The sequence below is a fragment of the Pagrus major genome, chromosome 18 (genome assembly GCF_040436345.1).
Source record: "Pagrus major chromosome 18, Pma_NU_1.0".
Classification (NCBI taxonomy): domain Eukaryota; kingdom Metazoa; phylum Chordata; class Actinopteri; order Spariformes; family Sparidae; genus Pagrus; species Pagrus major.
Genome location: NC_133232.1, coordinates 11,916,878 through 11,939,292, shown reverse-complemented (window position 1 = coordinate 11,939,292; position 22,415 = coordinate 11,916,878). Strand labels below are relative to the sequence as shown.

The 22,415-nt window shown below is 40.2% G+C and overlaps 1 protein-coding gene across 6 annotated transcripts in view; it reads left to right on the top strand.

Annotated features, from left to right (window-relative positions):
- The window catches only part of hvcn1 (hydrogen voltage-gated channel 1), a 35,598-nt gene extending 17,862 nt beyond the window's left edge, over positions 1-17,736 (top strand). For 2 of the 6 annotated variants that reach the window (XR_012180447.1, XR_012180449.1), the window contains 2 exons: positions 12,564-13,742; positions 17,267-17,736. Coding sequence is in view for 3 of the 6 variants with exons in the window: in XM_073487686.1 (XP_073343787.1) it covers positions 12,564-12,802 (239 nt within the window). In the remaining 3 variants the exon portion in view is untranslated. Of the gene's footprint in view, positions 1-12,563; positions 13,743-17,266 lie in introns of those variants that run through there. The other 4 variants (XR_012180448.1, XM_073487687.1, XM_073487688.1 and 1 more) reach the window with 4 other exon arrangements.
- Positions 17,737-22,415: the final 4,679 nt, after the last annotated feature.

Sequence of the window (22,415 nt, the reverse complement as noted above, 5' to 3'; positions counted from 1 at the left end):
TAGCTTTAATCATAACGATCGCTTCCACATTGTGGCTGAAAACTAAACCTGCATGAGCCTCGGACCCAGCTGTGTCCCAGCTGTTGTCTGAGTAGCACCAGACCGCGACACAAACGTGCCCCGTAAACCATAATCTCTTGTTTATGACAGATAAGACACACAAATACACACATCGTAATGCGTATATGATAATCCATCATATTGATTTAGCAAAGGCTTCTGTACTGTCTCCTTGACAGCAAGTGCCAACTTCTTCATTACATCACGACTCTGGAGACATAGGTGTAGACCACAGGTTTAATAACGTATGAAGATGTGAAACTATAACAAAATACAAATGCGAAATCAATACAAGTTAGTTAGCAAGCATGTTACCTGTTTCCACTGCTCACCACTAGGGGCAGTAAAGAACCATTGTAACAGCACAGCTTCGTTGAAAACAAATGGACAAGACCGGGAGGAGGGTTAGCAAAACAGTTGAGGTTGTTATGGAGAAATAAATCCGTACAGGATGATTGAAACCCCAATGCGAAGCGGAGGGGTTTCATTCAACCATTCATTCATTTTACTTGCATTACTTGCTGCTTCATTTAGCTGCCACGAGCAAATAAATAGGCTGATTTGGTGTTTTAGCTTGTTTTTTAGCTTGTTGTTAGCTTACAATGCTAACATAGAGGCTAACGTCTCCGTCGAACAAATAAACAAGTGTTGACAATACTGCAGAGACAGAAATTGTCTCGACACCGTCTAATAACACAGAAAAAAACTAACGGCAGCTTTCACAGTCATAAGCCAGCATCAGCATGAAAGTTATCTGTGTCACAACATCCACAATAAAGACGAAAGATTAACTGTTCAACAGAAACTCCGCTGTATCAGCATCGCTTTTCAGGTCCAGATCTTCACGGAGCTTTCGCCACCGTTCAAATGATGACCAATGTTTACTCGGGTTTGAGACCTTTTTGTTTCACATCTCCGCTTTGTGTCTGTCTTTTCAGTGACAGACTTTCGCTTTCTTTCAGCCTTTGCCGGTGGGGCAAGCAGAGGCCGCTTGCTGTCGCTCTGCTTTCCCTCCATACCTGAACTGCTCAGGGCAAAACAAACCTCTTGTCCGCTTGTAGTTTCAAATGCGGAAATGGGTCGGGATGAGGCGTGACCAGGAGCAGGAGAGTAAGTGAGGGGATTGGATGGGAAAATTGACCAATAGGAGCCATGCGGGCCGCATGGCTCCTATTGGTCAATTTCTTTTCAGTTTTGCAGGCGCTAGAGAGAATGGATTTATTTGGTTCCTTTTGCTCTTCACATTGTGTAGGTCATACTATTGGGCCATAACCACCATCTAAATAATGTTAATAATAATGACCAATCTTTCAAATCGTAGACCATAGCTTTAAGCCCTCTCTGTTCATGTCATAGACTTTCTTGAAAAATCTTAGAGCTGTACTCCAAATACTCTTTTAGTGATGAAAATTCTACAACTCTAATCTTTTCTGTGATGGATTGAGTGGAACACATACTACTTTGTCACAAAAAACATCTATGAAGTTTGGTTCAATAAAGAATTTATTATAGGTCTTTTGAAAATGTGACCAAATCCGCTGGTTCAAAAATATACATACTGTTGTTGGGGCAGGTGTGGTTATAAGAAATTAATAAATAATAATAATTATTATTAAAATTAATAATCAAAATTATTAATCAAAACAATAAAATGGGGCACTACCCTGGAATCATGGACCAATAACCATAACGAAAACAGTCTCAAAAGAAGGGTTCACTTCAAATGTAAATATTTGTAAAATATTTAGAATTAAAAGAACAGTAAAGGAAATGAATCACAACCAGCTGTTACCACAAAGCATATGCACAAATGATCACAGAAAACCGCTCTGTACAAAATGATAGAATGTATTAATTTTACAAAAGCAAATTGATCAATAATCATTAATACTTCAATCAACAAACATCTATCATTCAACTACAGCTGCCAAACTATGAAACTAAGACAAACAACAAACAAGCATGCGGTGAGTGTGTGTGTGTGGGTGTGTGTCAGAGAGACGAAGAGAGAGAGAGAGGGAGCCAAGATGGCGAACATACAGAGAGAGAGAGCCAAGATGGCGGCGAGAGAGAGCCAAGATGGCCGACGCGATCTCTTCGAAGATGACATCACGGAGTGTTCAAGATGGCGGACGCGGCCACATCACACCAAGGGCTGGTCAATGGAGGTGACCATGCGAGGCTTGAGCGCTTGAACGCAAATTTCTAGTATCTGCCCAGACACTAAATAAGCCTCACTTGTGACCGCACTGGTGGTGGCTTAGCGTGTGTCCATCCAACACGGATAAGAGGCGCTGGCCGGCTCATTGTCCTGAGGGCTGACAGTGGCTGTTCTCTGTGTTGTAGCGGAGGATACAGCAGATGTCGACGTGGACAAAGAAAACGGGGCAAAGGGGCCGCTTTCTGAGGGGACGACCTCACTTTTTTTTTACCAGACTTTGTTAGTGCAAGGAGGCTGCTCTAATGTGAACCATGTGGTTAGGTCCAAACACTGTACAGTAATGTAAATGTAGTTTGTAAAACTACTGCTAAAAAAAGTAGCTTTAGCAACTACTTATACTCTTTATACTCATTTAACTCAGCGTTAAATAAATCAACATATGGTGTATATGAAACAAAATATAATAGCCTACAAAAAATTCACATGCCAGCAGAAATATGCCTCTCAACTCAAGTTTTATTTTTTAAAGAACAAAAGCTGACATTTTTGGTCAACATCACAGGAACTTCAGAGGCACTAACACTTAGGCACTAGAACTAGATGCCAGGGCAGAATCGCTTGTTGACACGACACATGAGCAGTCTCTCAAAGTTTTTATCAGACAGCCGGCTCCGTTTGGCACTAAAAACATCTTTGCACTGCCTTCCTTGGCACAAAGACCCACCCACTCTGTGAAGCATTTGTGTGCTGCCAGGGCAAGCCAATCAGAGGCAGCATTGGCTTAGCATGTCATGACATGTTTCATGCCTTTTTTCAAAGAAAAATAAAATAAACTTTATATTATAAAAGGTCTTTTTTTTTATAAAAAAAAATATTTCATGTTATTGGCCAAAATTGTAGTTTGTAAATTGAGTAGTTAAACTACAAAAAATGACCCAAAAAGTAGTTGAAATACTTGATGCAGCACAAAATATGAATGTAGTTTAACTACCAGCAAGTTACAGCAAATTGTAGTTAAGCTATGTAGCTTAACACCAGTGTTGGGGAGACTTAAACTACATGTAGTTACATGTAGTTTAAGTCTCCCCAACACTGGTGTTCTTGGGGTTAAAGGCCTCCCCTTCTCGCCTCCAAACATATTGTTGATCATTGTGGCCAAACAACTCAATTTTTGTTTCATCTGACCACAGAGTTTTCCTCCAGACGTTTTTTTCCTTTGTCCATGTAATCAGCAGCAAACTACAGTCGAGCCTTAAGGAGCCGTGTCTGGGCTTTTTTCTTTCACAGTAGCCTCTCAGCCCATGGCAATGCAAAACAAGATTGGCTGTGGACACTGACACCTGTCTTCCAGCAGCTTCTAATTGTTTGCAGACCTGCTTTTTAATGGTTTTTGGTTGACTCTTGACCATCCTGACCAATTCTCGCTCAGCACCACGCGTTTTCTTCCTTATTATGGCAGTGACATGCACTTTAGAAGTTATACGTTATACTTGTTTGCACAGTTGATCTTGTGACCAAATCTGCTGGGTCAAAAACATACATACATACAGGTCCCATTTTCAGAAGACCTATAATAAATTAATTATTAAACCAAACTTCATGAATGTTTTTTGTGACGAATGAGTTTGTGTTCCACTCATTTTATCACAGAAAAACGAGAGCTGTAGAAATCATTGGAACTCAAGACCGCAATGATATTACGTACATGTTCTTCACAAGTGTATCTAAACTTTTGACTACAACTCAACAAATCAACATTGTCTGTGAAACTCAGTTTATCATCTACAGTCGTCCTCAAAATTATTCATACCCTTGCTAATTTTTGTGATTTTCTATTTTTGTGATGAAATGACTGCATTTTTTCAAGTTTGTTTATGAGGTATACGTGACCAACAAGTGAAAGAATGACAACAATACACAATTCAAGAAATTCTTCATTTCAGGGGTATTTTATTCATGGATTCCCAAAAAATGCCATGTTCAAAATTATTCATACCCCTGACAATGTCTCTACAAAAATCTTTGTCCTGTGGTTATTCCAAAATGTTACAATGGAATAAATACCATTAACATTGTTGAACAAATGTTAAACACTGATTTAAAAAAATAGCATCTTTCCAGAAAAGTATAAATAGAGGAAAAGTGTTCTGATCATTCTCAATTTCTGGTCATCATGGTCAAGAAGAAGGAGCTCAGTGAAGACCTACGTCGACGTCTTGTGCGTGCCCACAGTGAAGGAAAGGGTTACAAGGCCATTTCAAAGCAGTATGATGTCCCTGTGGCAACCGTCCAGAGCATAATTAACAAGTACAAGAAATTCAATACTGTTGAAAACCTCAGCGGGCGTGGCAGGAAGCGTAAGGTGTCTCCCAAACTTGCCAGGAAAATATGCCGAGAGGTCAACAACAACCCCCAGACCACAACCAAGGCCCTAATTGAAACGCTTGACCAGGCAGGGACAAAGGTCTCACGGTCCACCATTGAGCGAGTCTTGCACAGAGGAGGTCTCCATGGACATAGGCCTCGGAAGACGCCGCTGCTCAGGAGGAAACATGTGCAGGCTCGCCTGGCCTTTGCTAGAGGTCATTTGAAGCAAGATCCCAGCTTTTGGTCAACCATCCTGTGGTCTGATGAGACCAAGTTGGAGTTATTTGGCCATATGGATGCTCAATATGTCTGGAGGAAGAAAGGCGAAGCATATAAACCAAAGAACACTGTGCCCACAGTCAAGTACGGTGGTGGAAGCATAATGCTATGGGGATGCTTCTCTTCCAGTGGCACAGGGAACCTAGTCAAGGTCCAAGGAATAATGAAAAAGGAAGATTACATCAGGATCCTTGATGAAAACGTGAAGGAATCTGCTGAGAAACTACAGCTTGGCCACAACTGGACGTACCAGCAAGACAATGATCCCAAACACACTGCCAAGGTAGTGAAGAAATGGTTCAAGGACAATGATGTCAACGTCCTAGAATGGCCAAGTCAGAGTCCTGACCTGAATCCCATCGAGAACTTGTGGCATCACTTGAAGACCAGAGTGATGGCTAGGAAACCGACCAACCTGACCCAGCTTGAGGCTTTCGCAAAGGAGGAATGGGCAAACATCCCACAGGAGACATGCAGGAAGCTTGTGGACACATACAAGAATCGTCTCAAAGCAGTCATAAAAAACAAAGGCTATGCTATTGACTATTAAAGAAAGACATTGGACTAGGGTATGAATAATTTTGAACCTGGCATTTTTTGGGAATCCTTGAATAAAATACCCCTGAAATGAAGAATTTCTTGAATTGTGTATTGTTGTCATTCTTTCACTTGTTGGTCACGTATAACTCATAAACAAACTTGAAAAAATGCAGTCATTTCATCACAAAAATAGAAAATCACAAAAATTAGCAAGGGTATGAATAATTTTGAGGACGACTGTATATACGTATGTACCCCGATACATAAAACTGACAGTCTCCACAGTTTGGTTGTACCAGTGTATTGTTGTATCAATGATGAGAGTGGGTCCGCTTGTTTTAAAATAAGTTCCTTGTTTTCCAACATTTATTAATAGTGAGCTGGACTTACATCATTGTTCTAACCTAGAAGCTTGAGCAAAATAGTAAGATCCAACATAATTTTTATGGAAGAGACCCACAAGTCATGTCATCAGCCTATTTGATTAATTTAAAATTACTCTTTTGCAGTGTCATTTCATTCGCGTACACAGAAAATACTGTAGTACTGGAGATACAGCTCTGCCCCTGTGTTTAAGGCGGACTCTCTGTGAGCAGTCAGTTAAAAAAACAATGCACAAGGCCCCCACTCAGATCTAGGTCCAGAAGTCGTTGCAGGAGTACATGAACTTGCATTGTGTTAAAAGAGGAACAAAAATCAACAGATGAGAGCAGCCCATCCGGGTACTTTGCCCTTGCCTCATGCCCTGCCCCCTTTTGGGTGATAACAGCCCCTCTAATTTGACTGGTGGTTAATATAAATTATGTGCTCTCTGCTAATTTAATAGCATAAATTAAGAATATCGTATGGATTTTTTGCTATTGGATGCCCAAATCTGACAGCCAGACAGGCAAACAATCATGTTGTAGTCAATCGATAATCAGTGTCATTATATAGAATAAATAGAATAAATAGTTGGGATGATGGGTTTTCAGTCCCAGTCTCCATCAAAGTGGACGAACCTGACACTACCTTATTAAATGTCCAGATAATTTTTCTGTCAGTAAGACACTTTATTTTGCTGTTTTATAATCTGTTCAATGTGACTTTATTGTAAACTAATTACATTGCTGTGGTGAAGCAGAATCATTGTCTTTTTTGACAAACATTTGTGTTTAATTACTCGACCGTTAATTACAAGTTGTAAGGATGAGAAAAGAGGTCGGTTTAGCTCCACTTCCAACGTTACTTTATGCTGTTTACAAGATTCATTATTAGAAGGAAGGTCAGCTCAATTTCTGTGTGTTACTAACATTAAAATACCCTCTGGTTCTGGCAGTCTGTCGAGTGGACAGACTGGTAAACCAAACTCCATTCTAAAAGCAGGTCCTCTTTCAAACCATCTGTCTTCTATGGCCAAGATCTTTACTTGTTGCCGTCAAACAACAATGGTCTTCATCTTGGCCAGAGAAGACAGATGGTTTTAAAAGAGGAGTAAAGGAATCCATCTATGTTAAACTGGAACGGTCGTGTTTGAACAGAGGGGGTGGCCTACGACATTACTTATCATGCAGTACTTTTTGCACAGTAAAGTAACTTAAGCTGTATTTCAATGTAAAAATGTTATTCAAGCAAGTTTCCAATCAAGGAATATTCAAAGTTGGATAAATATTATGGCAAACATGGTTTCAATTGTGTTTCAATTCATCTTTGGTCAAAATGCACTTACGGCCATGTAGAGCGTCTCAGCGAAATAAGCCTCTGTGTGCACAGTATACTAAATTAAGCTATATTTCAGTGAAAAAAGTTTTTCAAGCAAGTTTCCTACCAAGGAATATTAAAAGTTGGATAAATATTATGGCAAACATGGTTTCAATTAAGTTCTACTTCATGTTTTGTGTAGAAGACAGTCATGCATAAACTGAAAAACAGTAAAGTCACATCTACTTTTTCAGATTTTACTCAATCCACACCAAATTTGGTATACAGCATTGTGGGACAGAGATACACATTTCTATCATAATTGAGTAAGATTGGTCAAAAAACATGGACGTTATCAATCATAATATCATCGCAAAAAAGTGGTGCTTAAAATAAATTAAACATAACTTAATAACCATTGGTCCAATCATCATGACATGTAGATATCGTCAGGACACGATTGCGAATCGGTCTACTAAAGCATTTTGACCACGACCCATAGGGGCGCCACAAGCCCCACAATCACCTATCTAAAAGTCCGCTGGACAAAATTTTACCATTTTTGGGATGCATAGACTAGGGGTGAGTATCTGAAGGGGCAAATTGATTGGTGCAAGTGGGCGTGCCCTATTACATCATACATAATAAATTGGCCATAGCTCAATAACTATTTGTCCAATCATCATGAAAGTTTGTAGAACTTCTAGCAAAACCCTTAGGGGGCGCAGCAATTACCGAAATTGCATATCTCAAAATCAGCGCCACTTACTTTCACCAATTTTGGTTTGCATAATCTGGGGCCGATTGTTACTCTGAAGTACCATATTAATTAGAGGACGGGGGCGTGGCCTAGCACTGAATAAATTATAAATTGGCCACCACCAACACAGAAATTGAAACATCATCAGGCTGACTTGGTTACACCGATATAAAAATTGAAACATACCTTCAGGCTGAGGTTTGGAATAACTCTACCAAGGCCCCACAAATACCAAATTTTTCCACCTCAAAACCTGGTGGATAGAATTTCACAAATTTCACCAAATCTTGTGGCCTAATTTTGGCAGATTGAGCTTCTTGAGCGAAGTAGACTGGAACCCTGCAAATAGTCACTTGCGGCTATATTTTCACAGTAAACACTGTAGTTACAACTTTACAGAGGCTCTTTTTTGATATGTTTTGATCTACAGACACAATCGGCACACATGTAATTTACTTAGTAACATCAATAACTAACCTGTGATGAGGTGTTTGACACAGACGGACATGTATTGACTGGCTGGGTCTCACGGTTTACCATTTTCATCCTCTCTGTGGTTGACCTGAAGCCACAGATCTCTTCTCTTATTGTCTTACTGTTCTGTGGGGAAAATAAATCACAACCTTTGATATTTTGTATTGTTTGACATGAAATATGCGCACAGCGGCTTTAATACATGGTGCTATTAGATGTTTTCAATCTGGTGCCAGCACTTTGACAGCGTTGGTTTCCACCCAAAGGGAGGTGTGATCATTCTGTTGACAGCGCAGTGACGTGTGACTGCTCTCATCTATAAATAAAATCCGCACGTACAGTGGGTCTCATTCATGAAACGTGAGCAGAACGAATTTGTGTGTAAACTGTTCGCAGAGGGAAATTAACGTGCATCTTGCATTCATCAATATTTTAGTAGCTCCGATCTTTTCGTAGCTACTAACAAAATCTACACATACTGCTGACCATGCGTAGTGCTTGTGTAAATTTAAGAATGCACATAAATAATGCTTGTCACTATTGGAAATTACAATTTAAATTCATATTGCGCTCTGTTATGTACACAATACGCAGATGCCTTTGAAACACGTGATATAGCCTAAACATATGATAACAATATAACACATTTAGTTAAAGTAGTTGGCAATTGGCAGGTTTAAGATCCAGATTAGGTTCATGATTGTGAATTATCTATGTAAATCGACTCAATAGATTACACGTTCTTTCTACATGTTGAATGATGATAATAAAAATATAGGCTCCAGTGGAGGCATGTCGCTGTTTCCGCCAGGTATAATTCCTGACGGAGAGGTTTCCCCAGTTATCCCCGCGATGCGCTCGTCTGCAGTTGATAGCTGCGACTGTGAGCCTCCTCCTCCTGTGGCTGATATATTTCTTTTGTGTGAGGTTATGCGTTTCTTTGCCTCCAGTTTCATGTCAAACCATTTACGCTTCACCTCGGACATGGTTCTTTGGACTACAGAGACAATATTGACGGCATCTGTCACCTCCCTCCAGGCCTTCGCTTTGCCTGTCCCTGTCACACCACTGCTAACAGATGACAATACTTTTTTTTTTTCTTAATTCTACTTCACCCAAAAGTATTTCTATCTCCGCTTCCGCAAAGTTCTTTTTTCTTTCTCTCCCTTTCTTCGTTTGCGCCATGACTGACAGGTCGACTGGATGCATCTACACCTCCTTATATGGTGGTCATTGGCAATTCATGGGCGGGGATTTATGCTAATAGCTGATTACCGGGAGCGCACTGTCACTTTACGATGGATTGGCATTCACGATCATACACACGTGTTTACGATCAGATCTGAGTTTCCCGCGATGTTCATGAATCCGGAGTAGGTTTTTAGTAGCGTAGGCTTTTATGTGCAAATCTACGCACAAATTTACTAATGTTTCATGAATGAGACCCAGTATGTGTTAGTTTTTCGTAGATGGCTGGCAACCATGATGACCATAGTGAGTGTGACATCCTCTGTCCCTCTTTGATAATAAATCAAAGAGAAAAGTTATGTTTTGACAATACTATAACATTATGAAAATCAAATTCAGCCAAAGGAAAAGGGGTTCTTCCTTTTTGTTGTGGAATTTCGGCTCGCTTAACCATTCAGGAGAGATGAAGAAAACTCAGAGACACTGATGACTTACGTTGAAGTAGTTTATACAAACTTGCAAGGAGGAACAAACTAACAGCACAACTGTATGCCCAGTGCATTGTCAAATTAATCCTCCCGAACCTTCTCTAGTGTCAGGTTATATTCTCCAAGCTCAAAAAACATGGGAGACAGTTAGTCTGCTTACAGCAGATAGGTCAAAATAAACAACAGCCTTGGTTTGTCAGAGATCTGTTTTGTGGACATATCTACAGCAGCTTCAATCTGCTAAGTTTGCAAAGACCATGAGAGATATAAACTCACAGATCGGACATCACTATGCCCTTATCCATACCTTATCGGGCCTAACCTTTATACAGGGTACGTACGACATCTTATCTTGTGAGGCCAGAGTGTTCTGGGCTGTAGATTTTTCTCCCACACTTTTCTTTGAGGTAGCAATCAGATATCATGCCATCTTAATTTTTATGCTTTTATGCGTGTCAAGAATAAGACCACTATGGCAAGCAGGTTTAAGTTTTGACTAGTTGTTTACAGTCGTTCTAGGAAGAATGGTGTTATGGATATCTGAAATGACAATTGTTGATAGGAAGAATGTATTTATATCTGAAATATATACCGGTATAACTATTAAATGTTAAAAGGAATTGCCATAGACCCCTGTATGTTTATGTTAGGCTTAACTGTTAAGCCTAAATTAGCTGTTGCAGTCTGCCCTGCGATGAAGCTCAGAAAACACATGTTCTTGTCAAATTTTTGTAACTGCTTAAAAGTCTTGACTTGTTGTGGCATTCTGTTTCACCTTGGCCTGCTTCAGTACCCATGCACTACAGTAGCTAGGAAGAGAAAAACCTGTAGCTAATGTTAGCTTTAACAAGCTTTTTCAAATGTAGCCAGGTAGCTACTGCAGCAACACACATACATATACATACAAGGACACACACACACACACAAATACACACACACACAGTTTCAATTCAACTTTTACCCAATATTGTTAGTCCTAACTAGGGTTCAATAAATATTGTCCTGACCGATTCTGATATCCGGAATTTGGCTGATTATCTGTTATTATCTGTATCTGTGTTTTATTTACCCAATTGCCAATAAGATATATTTATTAAAAAGTGTGCTACTTTGGCTCTGCTGTACAGATGTCTCTCCTTTCATATGACGTGCTTGCCACTGCGTTACTGCGGTGATGCTGCGGGGGTAAAAGGGGGGGCTGCACTTGATAACTATAGACGCTAAGTGGCAGCAGAGTGCTTGATTCCCGATAATGACAGTAAAATCCTGATGACAGGATCTTACTTTATACCCCGTTTGACCCCAATGTGCTCAGCAATGGCAGAGTGGCGCTGTGCGTATCTAGGCTGGTTGACTCCACAGGAAACGGATGTATGTAGTGTAACGCCATGTTAATATGACTGCTTCGGCAGATAGTTCACAGAAGAGCTGTTAAACTTAAATAAGTTAAATAAACTAAAGATGTGTAACTACATATTTTTCAGTCTGCATTGCGTATACCCACTTCTAACTCCCCTCTGATGCGCGTCTTCATTACATTGTTTGAGGGAACTATAGGTAACTGCATACGTGTGGACGCAACTGTCACTAATGCTAATGTAGCTGCTCAGGGATTTTAGCTGTTATTTTTCTGATTTTGGCAATGTAACCCGTGACAACACATTAGTTAAGGTTTTAAGGACTATGCCTGTTGGTAGCTGTAGTTGATTTTGTTCAAATACGTCAAATTGTAATTTTATGGGTAATTGCTCTTCAGACGATGGAGCAAAACTAGCTCATATGTGCTAACGGCAGTCGCCACTTGTTGCCATAGCAATGGTAAACATCATGTAATTTGAATACTGTAGAGTGCAGATTCAGGCTACATTGTAAATATAGATAAGATCCATTGTGTTCAGCACAGTATGCAGTGTGACAATGCACCATGTGGGGGCTGGGAGACCTGTTGGACGATGGCCCATTGGGTGAACAATAAGGTCCACTGTAATGCTAATTAGCTTTGTAGTCACTGTTGAAGGAGCTCAGTCCATTACTAAGCTACTGAGGCATTTATCGCGGAGTAACTTGGTTGACGCGCCACTCGCTATTGTTCGTTTGTTGTGTTGAATAAGAGTCCAGATGAGAGTCCCTTGATTGAATAATTGTGAATGGTTTTATTCCAATTCCAAAGTACATAACAAAATCTCCTTAGCGCCATAGCGGTCAAAAACCATATGCCCTTCCGGGTCAAAACACCTGCCAACAATAGTGACGTTGCTTCCTATATACACCTGTGCCCCTAAGTGACAGCACAGCGACACCACACCCACACAGTGTGAACTACATTTTACAAAGACACCCATACAACATATTTGGCTCCTATACACCGGCCCCTAATTGTTAATGGCAAATAGACATAACAATTCAAACATAACAAAAAACAAAACAAAAAACAAAACAGAAAATGAGCCAAATGTTATGACAATCCAATTTACAATTCAGCATAGACACATTTATATTTCATGTACCAAACAGAGTTTTGTCACAGGCCTTTCAATAATGTTGGTCTTTGTCTGCAACCTCACAGAACGCACAAGTCCTTGTTTGTCTGGAAAAACCTCCAGAACCTTGCCAAGTGGCCAGGAACCACGTGGAGCTGAAGAATCCATTATAACCACAATATCTCCAGCTGTCAAACTTCTTTTCTTCTTGTTCCACTTTTGCCTCTCTTGGAGCAAGGGCAAGTACTCCCGTATCCATCTCTTCCAGAAAAGATCTGAGAGGTACTGTACTTGTCTCCAGCGCCTTCTCACATACAGGTCATGAGGTTCGAACACTCCAGGTGGCAATGCTGGTTTACCCTTTAAGAGAAGTAGGTGGTTCGGCGTGAGAGGTTCCAGGTCGTTGACATCGTCTGAAAGCTTGGTGATTGGACGATCATTCAAAATGGCCTCCACTTCACAGAACACTGTATGAAGTCCATCATCATCCAGCTTCTGCTGATGTAGAACAGAACTGAGAACTCTTCTTACCAGGCGGATCATCCTTTCCCATACACCACCATGGTGTGAGCCTGCTGGTGGATTGAAACTCCAATGGATTCCAACCTGTGAGAGAACTCCTCGAATCCTGTCCTGATTCAAAGCAGTTAGAGCCTGTTTCAGTTCTCTGTCTGCCCCAACGAAGTTAGTGCCATTGTCTGACGTGAGGTGTGCCACCTGTCCTCTTCTGCTGAATTCCAGCTCAAAAATACTGTATTATGATTCACAAGAAAAATACATTTATTATAGAATTCACCCGCCAATGAATTTTGACCACGATGCTTTGCAGATCTACAGGACAATGGTGTATACAGGTTCTACAGGAAGCATTATTTCATTATACAGTAACAATGCTGTGAAAACTACAGAAACTTGTTAGAGTGTACTTTAAGACCATGGGCTGATAATGAGACTATGGGCCCACCCTCAGACTGCCATAAATGACCCCCCTCCTCCAACCCAGCAGCCTCAGACCCAGTTTAGCATGGTTTTTATGATGATCATTTCTAAGGCTTTCCTTGAGTTTGCAATTAAATCTTCATCTGACGAAGAAGAGCACAAGAACCCTGCATAGTTGCTACACATGGAAATGACTGTTTGAATGTGTTACAGGTATCCTCGTGTCAGTGAAGACACGTGCACAACAGAGCATCCATAAGCTGAAGGATAGCTATGACCACCTTGTTCAAAGAGTCACAGAGCTGCAGGAGCGCAGTGATAGACTGGTGAGTCCTTACAGCAGCTTCATACTACATCTGAAATTAAAGGTCCAGATTTACTGGGACAGTAAAGAAATAGTGAGGTTGTAATGCTCCACATATACCAGAAGAGATAATTATCTATTTACAATAGGAACAAAGGCAGCTTGGGGAGTCTGTGTTTGTGTTAGCAAACTCCATGAGTTGGCTCCATGAGAACTCCAAATGAGCTTCAAGGCTTATACACGACACCTAGAGTGACGGGGAAGGTCTCATTTTTCAAATTGAGTTGCAATCTGCTCATATATGGGCAATAAAATATATTGACTGAACATGTCAAATTTTTACTAATACAATGAACAGTAACCAATATAGGCTACTACTACTACCCTTCTTAATCAATGCCATAGTAGTTATCAACATCAAAAATGTCATTCATAACCTAATGGAGTCCTGTGCTGTTTATGACACCTCTATGCCACAGCTAACGATGCATCTGTCCCCCTTTTGTGGAGAGGCCATGGTTGTTCTATTGGTTGATGAATTTGGTCAGTACTAGCAGAAGTTAGCATTAAAGGCCTTTCTACCATAACACTTTCTGATAGGTAGATATGCTTTAGGACAGGGGTGTCAAACTCAATTTAGTCCAGGGTCCACATACTTGACCTCAGGAGGGCTAGACCAAAAAAAACATAGCATTATAACCGATAAAAAACATCAATGAATTATTCCTTTTCTTTTAGTGTATTTTAAGTAAAAATACATACTGAAAATGTTACAATTAATTAATAATCCATCTACAAACAGCTAGCTTGTCTTATGAAAAATCAGTGCACTTTTAACATGTCCCAGTTTCTCCATTCAGTCAGTCTCAATATCCTTGTTTATAATCAAATTCCTCGGAATCCATATAATCAAAGATCTGTCATGGTCCCTTAACACCTCCCACCTGTGAAGAAAGCTCAACAAAGACTTTTCTTCCTAAGGAAACTCAAACAGGCCAAACTTCCACCTCAGCTCCTAGTTAACTTCTACAGAAGCACCATAGAGAGTATCCTCTGCCACTGCTGACAACCGGAAGGACCCTACTGTAGCTATTGAGGACTGAAGAAATTACTGCATTGTTTTTAACTATGTAAATTTACTGCACTGTTTGCACTGTCACTGATTACCTTTTATCTTGTTTATTTATCTTGTTTTTATCTTGCTGTCTATTGCTGCTGGTCTCAGAGGGTTTACCAAACAATGACAAATAAAAGTGTCCTATGTCTTGTATTAACAAAAACAAAAAATAAATAAAAAATTACAGATCACAGTGGATCTACAAAGACATAGAACAGTAGTCATATGCATTATGGAACTTAACAACAACACAGCATGTTAAATGCTGTGTTGTTAAGTTCCATAAGTTCCATGTACTGTGAACTGAACAAATTAATTTCCATGCATTTCTACTCCAGTAATGCTGACATCACTACACCAACTACAGTAGAAGCTATTAAGGAGGCATTCTGCATTCCAAACTTTGTTCAGGTCAGGGTGTTCGGGTGCCTCTGACGCAGTATTTTACATGAAGTGGGCCATACTCTTTTACTTGACCCTGAAACCTGGCAACTCTTAGCCTTCAATATTCATCATATTCATCAATATTAGACATCAAATCTTGAGCAGTTGCCAGTTTCATAATATCATTTAGGTGCTTATGTGTAAGCCTGGCACGCATTTTAGTTTTATTCATGCTCATGACAGAAAAAGCCTGTTCACATACAGTAGTTAAGTGGTCCTGCCAGGGCTGTCAATTTGACAATTTGGAGACTCCACATTATCAGCGCAACCAAGGCTCGCCATTTCGCCATTACATAATTACATAATCACCATCAGAAAACAGCAGACCCTGTCAGGCTCTCTCACACATGGGGAGGGATGCTGTTTTCTGGGGAAAAGTTCACTGAGGTCTCAGTCAGGAGGCTGACCGTCACAGTCATTTTTTTCAATACAAGTTGCCAGAGACAGTAACTACAACAACACAATAGTGGAAGGTGACAAAGACATGGTGAGTTAAAGTTTTTTGTTCTGAATTGCGTCACATAATCACTGCCATTCAACTGTGGGTGCCACCTGGCTCTGATGCTGTTTTTTGGGCAGAAATGTGATGATGAAGAGTCGGTAGGACAGACTGGATGACATTTTTTTCCTCATATAAGTTGCCAAAGACACTACTAGTTACCACCTTACTGTTGTTTGGTCCTGTAACGTTGCTTTGTGGGTCATTTTTCTTTTATTTGAATAAGGATCTGTTTAGCTGTCAGACTGATCTGTGCCTCTGGCTTTTCCATTCACACAGACGCCAGCTCGCATTTACTCTGATCAGAGTCGCAGCGAAACCGTCCCCCCTCTCAGCATCTGAAAGGGCAGTGTGAATAGTGCTACTGTTAAAATGTGTCCAGGCCCGCAGAAATTTGTCCTTTAAATCTGAATCACACTGCAAGTCAATTACCTCAAGTTGGATGCCAACCTGCAGATCTGAAGCCTTGACTGTGAATGTCAAGCAGAAACCTGTGAACTCTTTCTCAAGTTCACAAAAAACCTGGAATCTTTGCTGAAACTCCCGCATCAGTCCCGTGATTTTGTCTTTATATCATCTGTAGTCCACGCCGACCCGGTCCAACAGTCTGACCACAGAGTTGAAAATGTAATTTGCGGTTGTAGTGTCAGTCATTGGAATCAGCTCGATAAACTCCTTGGTCATAGTCAAGGTCAAGGTCAGTCAAGGAACTATGTCAGTGCACAGGGCAGGGCTTCCCTCCCCTCCACAGCAGAGGAGCATCCTTGCCACTGGTTCCAGGTTCAGGTTCGGTAGCGGTAGGTTGGGTGACAGCAATTGAAGTTGCGACGTGATTGAAAAATGCAGATATTTTTGCCTGGTTTTCCCTCTGGGGCCGACGTTCGTTCATTTTGGTTTTAGTGTTGCACTGAGCGTACATCTTCAGCTTGGGTTACTGTCAATCAAACCAGATCCTGTTCTTTGCTGTGTGTGTAGGCAGAGATAAGCCACACCCTTGGTAGGGACATGAGAGAAGAGCATTCATGGCTCAGGACTCATACGCATATAAGACACATGTTTTGTCCCTTTCTTTTTGGGGGGGCACGGGGGTTCCTTTGAGTGGTAGGTGAAACACTGCTTTTTACTTCTGGCGATTTAATTTATGCTTCAAAAATCACAAATGTGGTATTCATCTGTATCAAAAGCTTGTGTTTGCCACATCGTTTATTTTCAGCAATATACCAAAATCCAATTAAAAAATCCCCTAGGCTTTTTGTGGAGGGAACCAGGGTGATGCTAACTTCCGGGTTGGGTTCATCCCTACACCACACAATACTATATGAGAGCATTTTACTTGTGTATTTTTCGATAGTGTTCATGAGACTGTTTCAGTTGTGTGTGTGAATGAGTTGGCTTTCATATGTGTATGTGAGAGGTAATTCTGAATAATGTCCTGGTAGGTTGAGGCCCAACAACAGACTGACTCTTCTGTCTCCATCTGTCTTAGGAACAAGAGAACCAGACACTTCAAGCCCTCCTGAAGAAGCATGGAATAGACTTCTGACTCGCTAAGCTAACTGTTGTGGAAGTACTGTTCAAAGTTGTTTATATCATGTACCTTTTTGCACCATTTTTAGAAACATTTAAACTACACATTTCATGATGAACTTTCCATTTTAGACCTGATTTCAGTATTCCTCCTTGTTAACAGAACCGTGAAAATGGAAACCAGTTGAAGGTCTGCATATATTCAAATGATATTCACATGCTACTGGATATTGCTCTATAAAGCTAAAAGGCCATTGCCGTAATTTGCTCATAAATATTTGAAACATTCCTCAGACTGATGTCTTGTACATAGAACTTAATTTACATGAGCACTTCAAATACTGTATGTTGTGTAAATATATTTTTTATGAAAAATAAAGATTAATAACAATAAATAAAATAAAACATTTATCAAATAATCTTACAAAACTCTTGTGGGAGAAATGTGTGTTCATGTTTGATTCTCTCATAATGTGGGATCATGTTTGATTCTCTCTTAAGAAATATGTAATCATGTTTGATTCTGTGCGTCATAAAGAATGTTTCCTTTGTGCGTTGACATGGTTACCCACTGTCCTTCACACTTGGCATACTTATTGTTAGCAGACTCTGGGTGTCTGAAGGTACAGATAGAGATGATCCTTGAAGAGATGCCCGACTCCCTTAATAATAATAAGCTTATGGATGACCTTGACCAAGAATTACACATATATTACCTGGTGCCCTCCTGTCGGATGACATGATGATGCAAGAATCTGCATGAAAGCAAATGTAATGTTACTGTAAGCTTTTGGTGTGGCTGTCCATATATACATGCTATACCAAGATTTTCTCTGTCAACAGATACGTGTTGTATTAAAGGTGCTCTATGTAGTTTTAACCAGAAGAGAAAGATCTTCATTAACTTTTTTATGCCTAAACAAACTAACTAAACAAATTCTCTACGTTTTCATGACTGAATAAACAAACTGACCTTAAAGTACAACATGATTTCATACTGTTTTACTTTGTTTGAAACTAGAAAGGTGGCAGGGTCTGCCGAATATAAACAGTGTTCTGGGGACCTTATTTTTTCTCTGAGAACAGCTTGTTTATTCAGTTATGGAAAAGATAGATATTTTTACACTCCAACGAGTTTGAATTTATTCTCCAAAACTGCATAGTGCCCCTTTAAACTCATATATTGAAGTAAGGATGTAGTGGTCATTTGTGGTTTAATTAAAATCAAACTTTAAACCAAACTTCAAAATAAAAATCAAAGAGCCACTGCTGCACCATGGGCTGTAATGTACGCAGGGAAAAAAAGTTCAATGTCCATTCAACGTTCCTTTGGTTTTCGTAGTTTATTTTCCAAAAAACAAGCAAGCAAACAAAGAACAAAGGAAATCTGTGTGAAGTATATCCAACTGCCATAATTTTCGACACCGTGACGGAGCTTTTGAGAGGGGACAGAGAACAATGAGGTGTGAAGGCATGTGGCTACAGTGGGCGGATAGTAGCTGGACCTTGTATAGCCCAGCCGTGCTTTGTATTCACTGCAACTGTGCTGCCTCCTTACAGGCGCTGATGGAGTGACAAGCTGTGGACTGTATGAGAAGCATATGCTGCACCACTTGGAAAGCCTTCCAGGTGGTGCACCTGGAAGGCTGCACCACCTGGTTCAGCTGATTGACTCCACAGGAAGCGGATGTATGTAGTCTAACGCTATGTTAATGACTGCTTCGGCTGATATTTAACTGTAACAGCTCCTCTGTGAACTAAGTTAAGTAAACTAAAGATGTGTAACGTTAAGTTACTGTTTGTACTTGCATAAGCCTATAAGTGAAACATACAGTCGGACGTATGTTTACGCCCAGCTCGGAGGCAGTGTGGAGATCGCTGTTAATTAGCTGTGACAGAGTGTAACCAGGGTGCAGATATGTGGCATATAACTACATAGTTTTCAGTCAGCATTGCCTATACGTACTTCTAAAGCGCCTCTGATGCGCATCTTCATGCTACATTGTTTGAGGGAACTGTAGGTAACTGCAAACTGTGGACGCAACCGTCACAAATGCTAATTTAGCTCCTCAGGGATTTTAGCTGTTATTTTTCTGATTTTGGCAATCTAACCCATGACAAACACATTACTTCAGTGTGCAGAATAAGGCTTTACAATACTGTGATTGTTGCCATATATAATTGTCAATTTCTTTATTTATGTCTTTATCTATATAACTGCACATGGCTACTTTTTCATCATTTAAATTCCCCTTTTATTCAGAAAGTCCTTCCAATAATCAGACTACAGCAGTCTACAAAATAAAAGCTAAATCTTTTCAATACATAAACATTACAAAAACAAAACATTTATCCATCTGCTGTGCCTTTCACGTTTGTCTACAATAATATTGTTTTCACATGGCAGCTTTAAGATAAGACATCTATTGACTCTGCTGCACACACCTCTCTCAGAGTTAGACAGCAAGGTTGACAGTGCCTACTCAGATCTTGGCTGATTAGCTGGGCTTGCTGTAACAATTATTATTTATGGCTGTAGACGTGCCCCGAGATGTCTGTTTAAAAAAACACTCTGCAAGTTTTTTTGTTTTTTTGAAGTCACTCTCAGATGATCCAACACGCCTCCTGCATAAGTAACATTAGCCTTATGTCCCACAATTCAAAGCATGGGAGCAACGTCACGACGTAACTTTATTGTCCAGCTGAGGCCGGACAGTAAACAATCTGCATAAGCCATCACAAGAACCTCCTTTTTCAGCCTTGGGAAAGACTGCCAAAAAGTTGATGTGGTCACACCCATGGCTTTCATCTGTGCTCTCCAGAATTGGGATTCGGCACTCTAAAAATCTCCCAGGTTACCCATCTGTGGGAATCTGCTCTCCAGGTTTTCAACCAGCAGGGGTAGGAAGTGGTCCATAACCTGTAATGCATATTATTAATTTACTTAAAAGGAAGGTCTAGATCTCATTCGCAATTTTTAGTTAAGAAATTAACATACATTGGCTTTAAACCTGTCCCAAACACCATCTTGGAAGTAGCCAGGGTCCTCTTCTGACAAAGGCTTCAGACCAGTGTGATCCAAGCCAGTTCATCCATCTCCTCGTCCTCATTTTTTGAAGGGAGAAGATACCAAAACAGATACCTTTTAACAAAGAACAATTGTTTACTGACAATGATCATAAATCCTGTAAGATTGATGTACAGATAGCCTTGGTTTATCAATTACCTCCTGTTCCACCTGTGCAATAAACAGGTTTCTTCTCTGAAAACCTGAAACTGTCTGTGCAGTGTTTTGTGCACAACCTGCATTAGGCACAACATTGGTGGGAAGAATTCATGTTTAAAAAAATCTGTGGAGCCTCTCAGCCGTTGGCTCATATCTGGCCTGCATAGATAGATCAGCAAGGACAGCCGGCATGATTTTTCGCAGCACATCTGTTGCATGGAGACTTGCTACTCTCCCACCTGGTCTGGTTGCCTCCCTTAATATACAAGAGACCTATTAAAGTTAATATATCTGCAATCTTTGAAAACAAGTCGAATGTTGAGAGATGTTTTTTCTTTTAAATAGTACCTGCAGTTTGAGCAGTGGGACCTCAAAGTGCTTCTCCACTGCTTTGAGGTTGGCTGTTCTGTTACTAGATGCTTGGTAAAACCAAACTGTGGTCCCAATGGTTCGGGTGTACTTGGCTAGGTAAGGTATACATTACCTTTCCTTAACACTATCTGAGATAGCTAGGTTTAGTCGGTGAGCAACACAATGGATAGTCACAAGGCCAGGGAACATATCCTGCATTTTCTTCCCGACCCGATATTCGACCTTATGGTAAATAAGTAACTGTTAAATTCCCACATTCATTATCACCACTGATACCATCTTTGTAATAACAAGACAAAAACAAAAACATACCAACCATGACAGAAGCACCATCACTTGCAATAGAAGAAAAAGTGTCCATGGGTAGTTTCTTTTCTGCTGTGACCTGAAGGATGGCCTCTTTCAGAGTGTCCGCATCCCTAGCCTTCACATCTGTCATACAGAGGACTGCAGATTTTACGACAGTACCTCCCTTTTCATCAGATTCAATGTATCTTAAGTAGAATTTTTCAGCCAATGAATTTGCAAACAGAAGTCACATATGGAAATATATCAATTATGATATCAATACAAAATAAAGCTAACGTGACAACAAGTCCCAACTGTTTTGTCACAGCAATGTGTGAGAAGAACATATAGGGATTTGAGAGGAGGGGAGATTCCCCTTTAAGGTGTAAGGGTTAGAAAGTCACATGAGGGGCAATTCTCTTCGCGTGAGGTGTTTACAGGAAGGTAGATAGGATGACATTTACTGTCCAATAAAACATCAAAGGGTCACTGCCCCAGGAAAGGCATGATCAACACAAACATCAGGGAGTCATTGTTTTGGGAAGAAGTGATTAATGACTGTCGTAAAATATGCAACCACTGTATTTAAGTCAGAAACATTTGGAAGACATTTGGGGGACTTTGAGACTTCTGTCACAAGTTGGTCTTCCAGCATGGTCCCAATGATCTCCAGAATTTCATCAATAATCCTTGCACTTGTATATGAAGTGTTAATACCCACCTACAGTAACAAAAGAAATTGGCGAGCAAAATTAAGCACATAACAGCATTAAATTGTTGTCCTATACCTGTTCTAATCTACACAAGCCTATTTTTTAATCTACATTTTTTTTAGGCTGACTACCCAAGTAAAACTCACATTCAGTGCATCAAATAAGGAGCAGCCGATCCTTTGTCACATTTGAAGCACATTGCTGGTCTGATGTGGCCACTTTTGCTTGGCAAACTCATAGATTAGTTGGGAGCATCCTTCCAGGGCTTTATGCTCAATGTCTGCTTGGAAAGCTAGAGCTTGGACAACTGTTCTTTCTGAATAGAATGATGAATACAGTAACACTAAACTGACAGTTTTCCAGAATTTCATTCATGTTTTGTCATTATGTTACCTGCTCTGAGATTGCTGTTTTTCTTTACAGAATCATGGTGTGTCTCAGACCTCTGATGACAGACAAAATGATCCAGTCTGTAGTTCTTACTAAGCTGCTTTATGAAAATAACATGA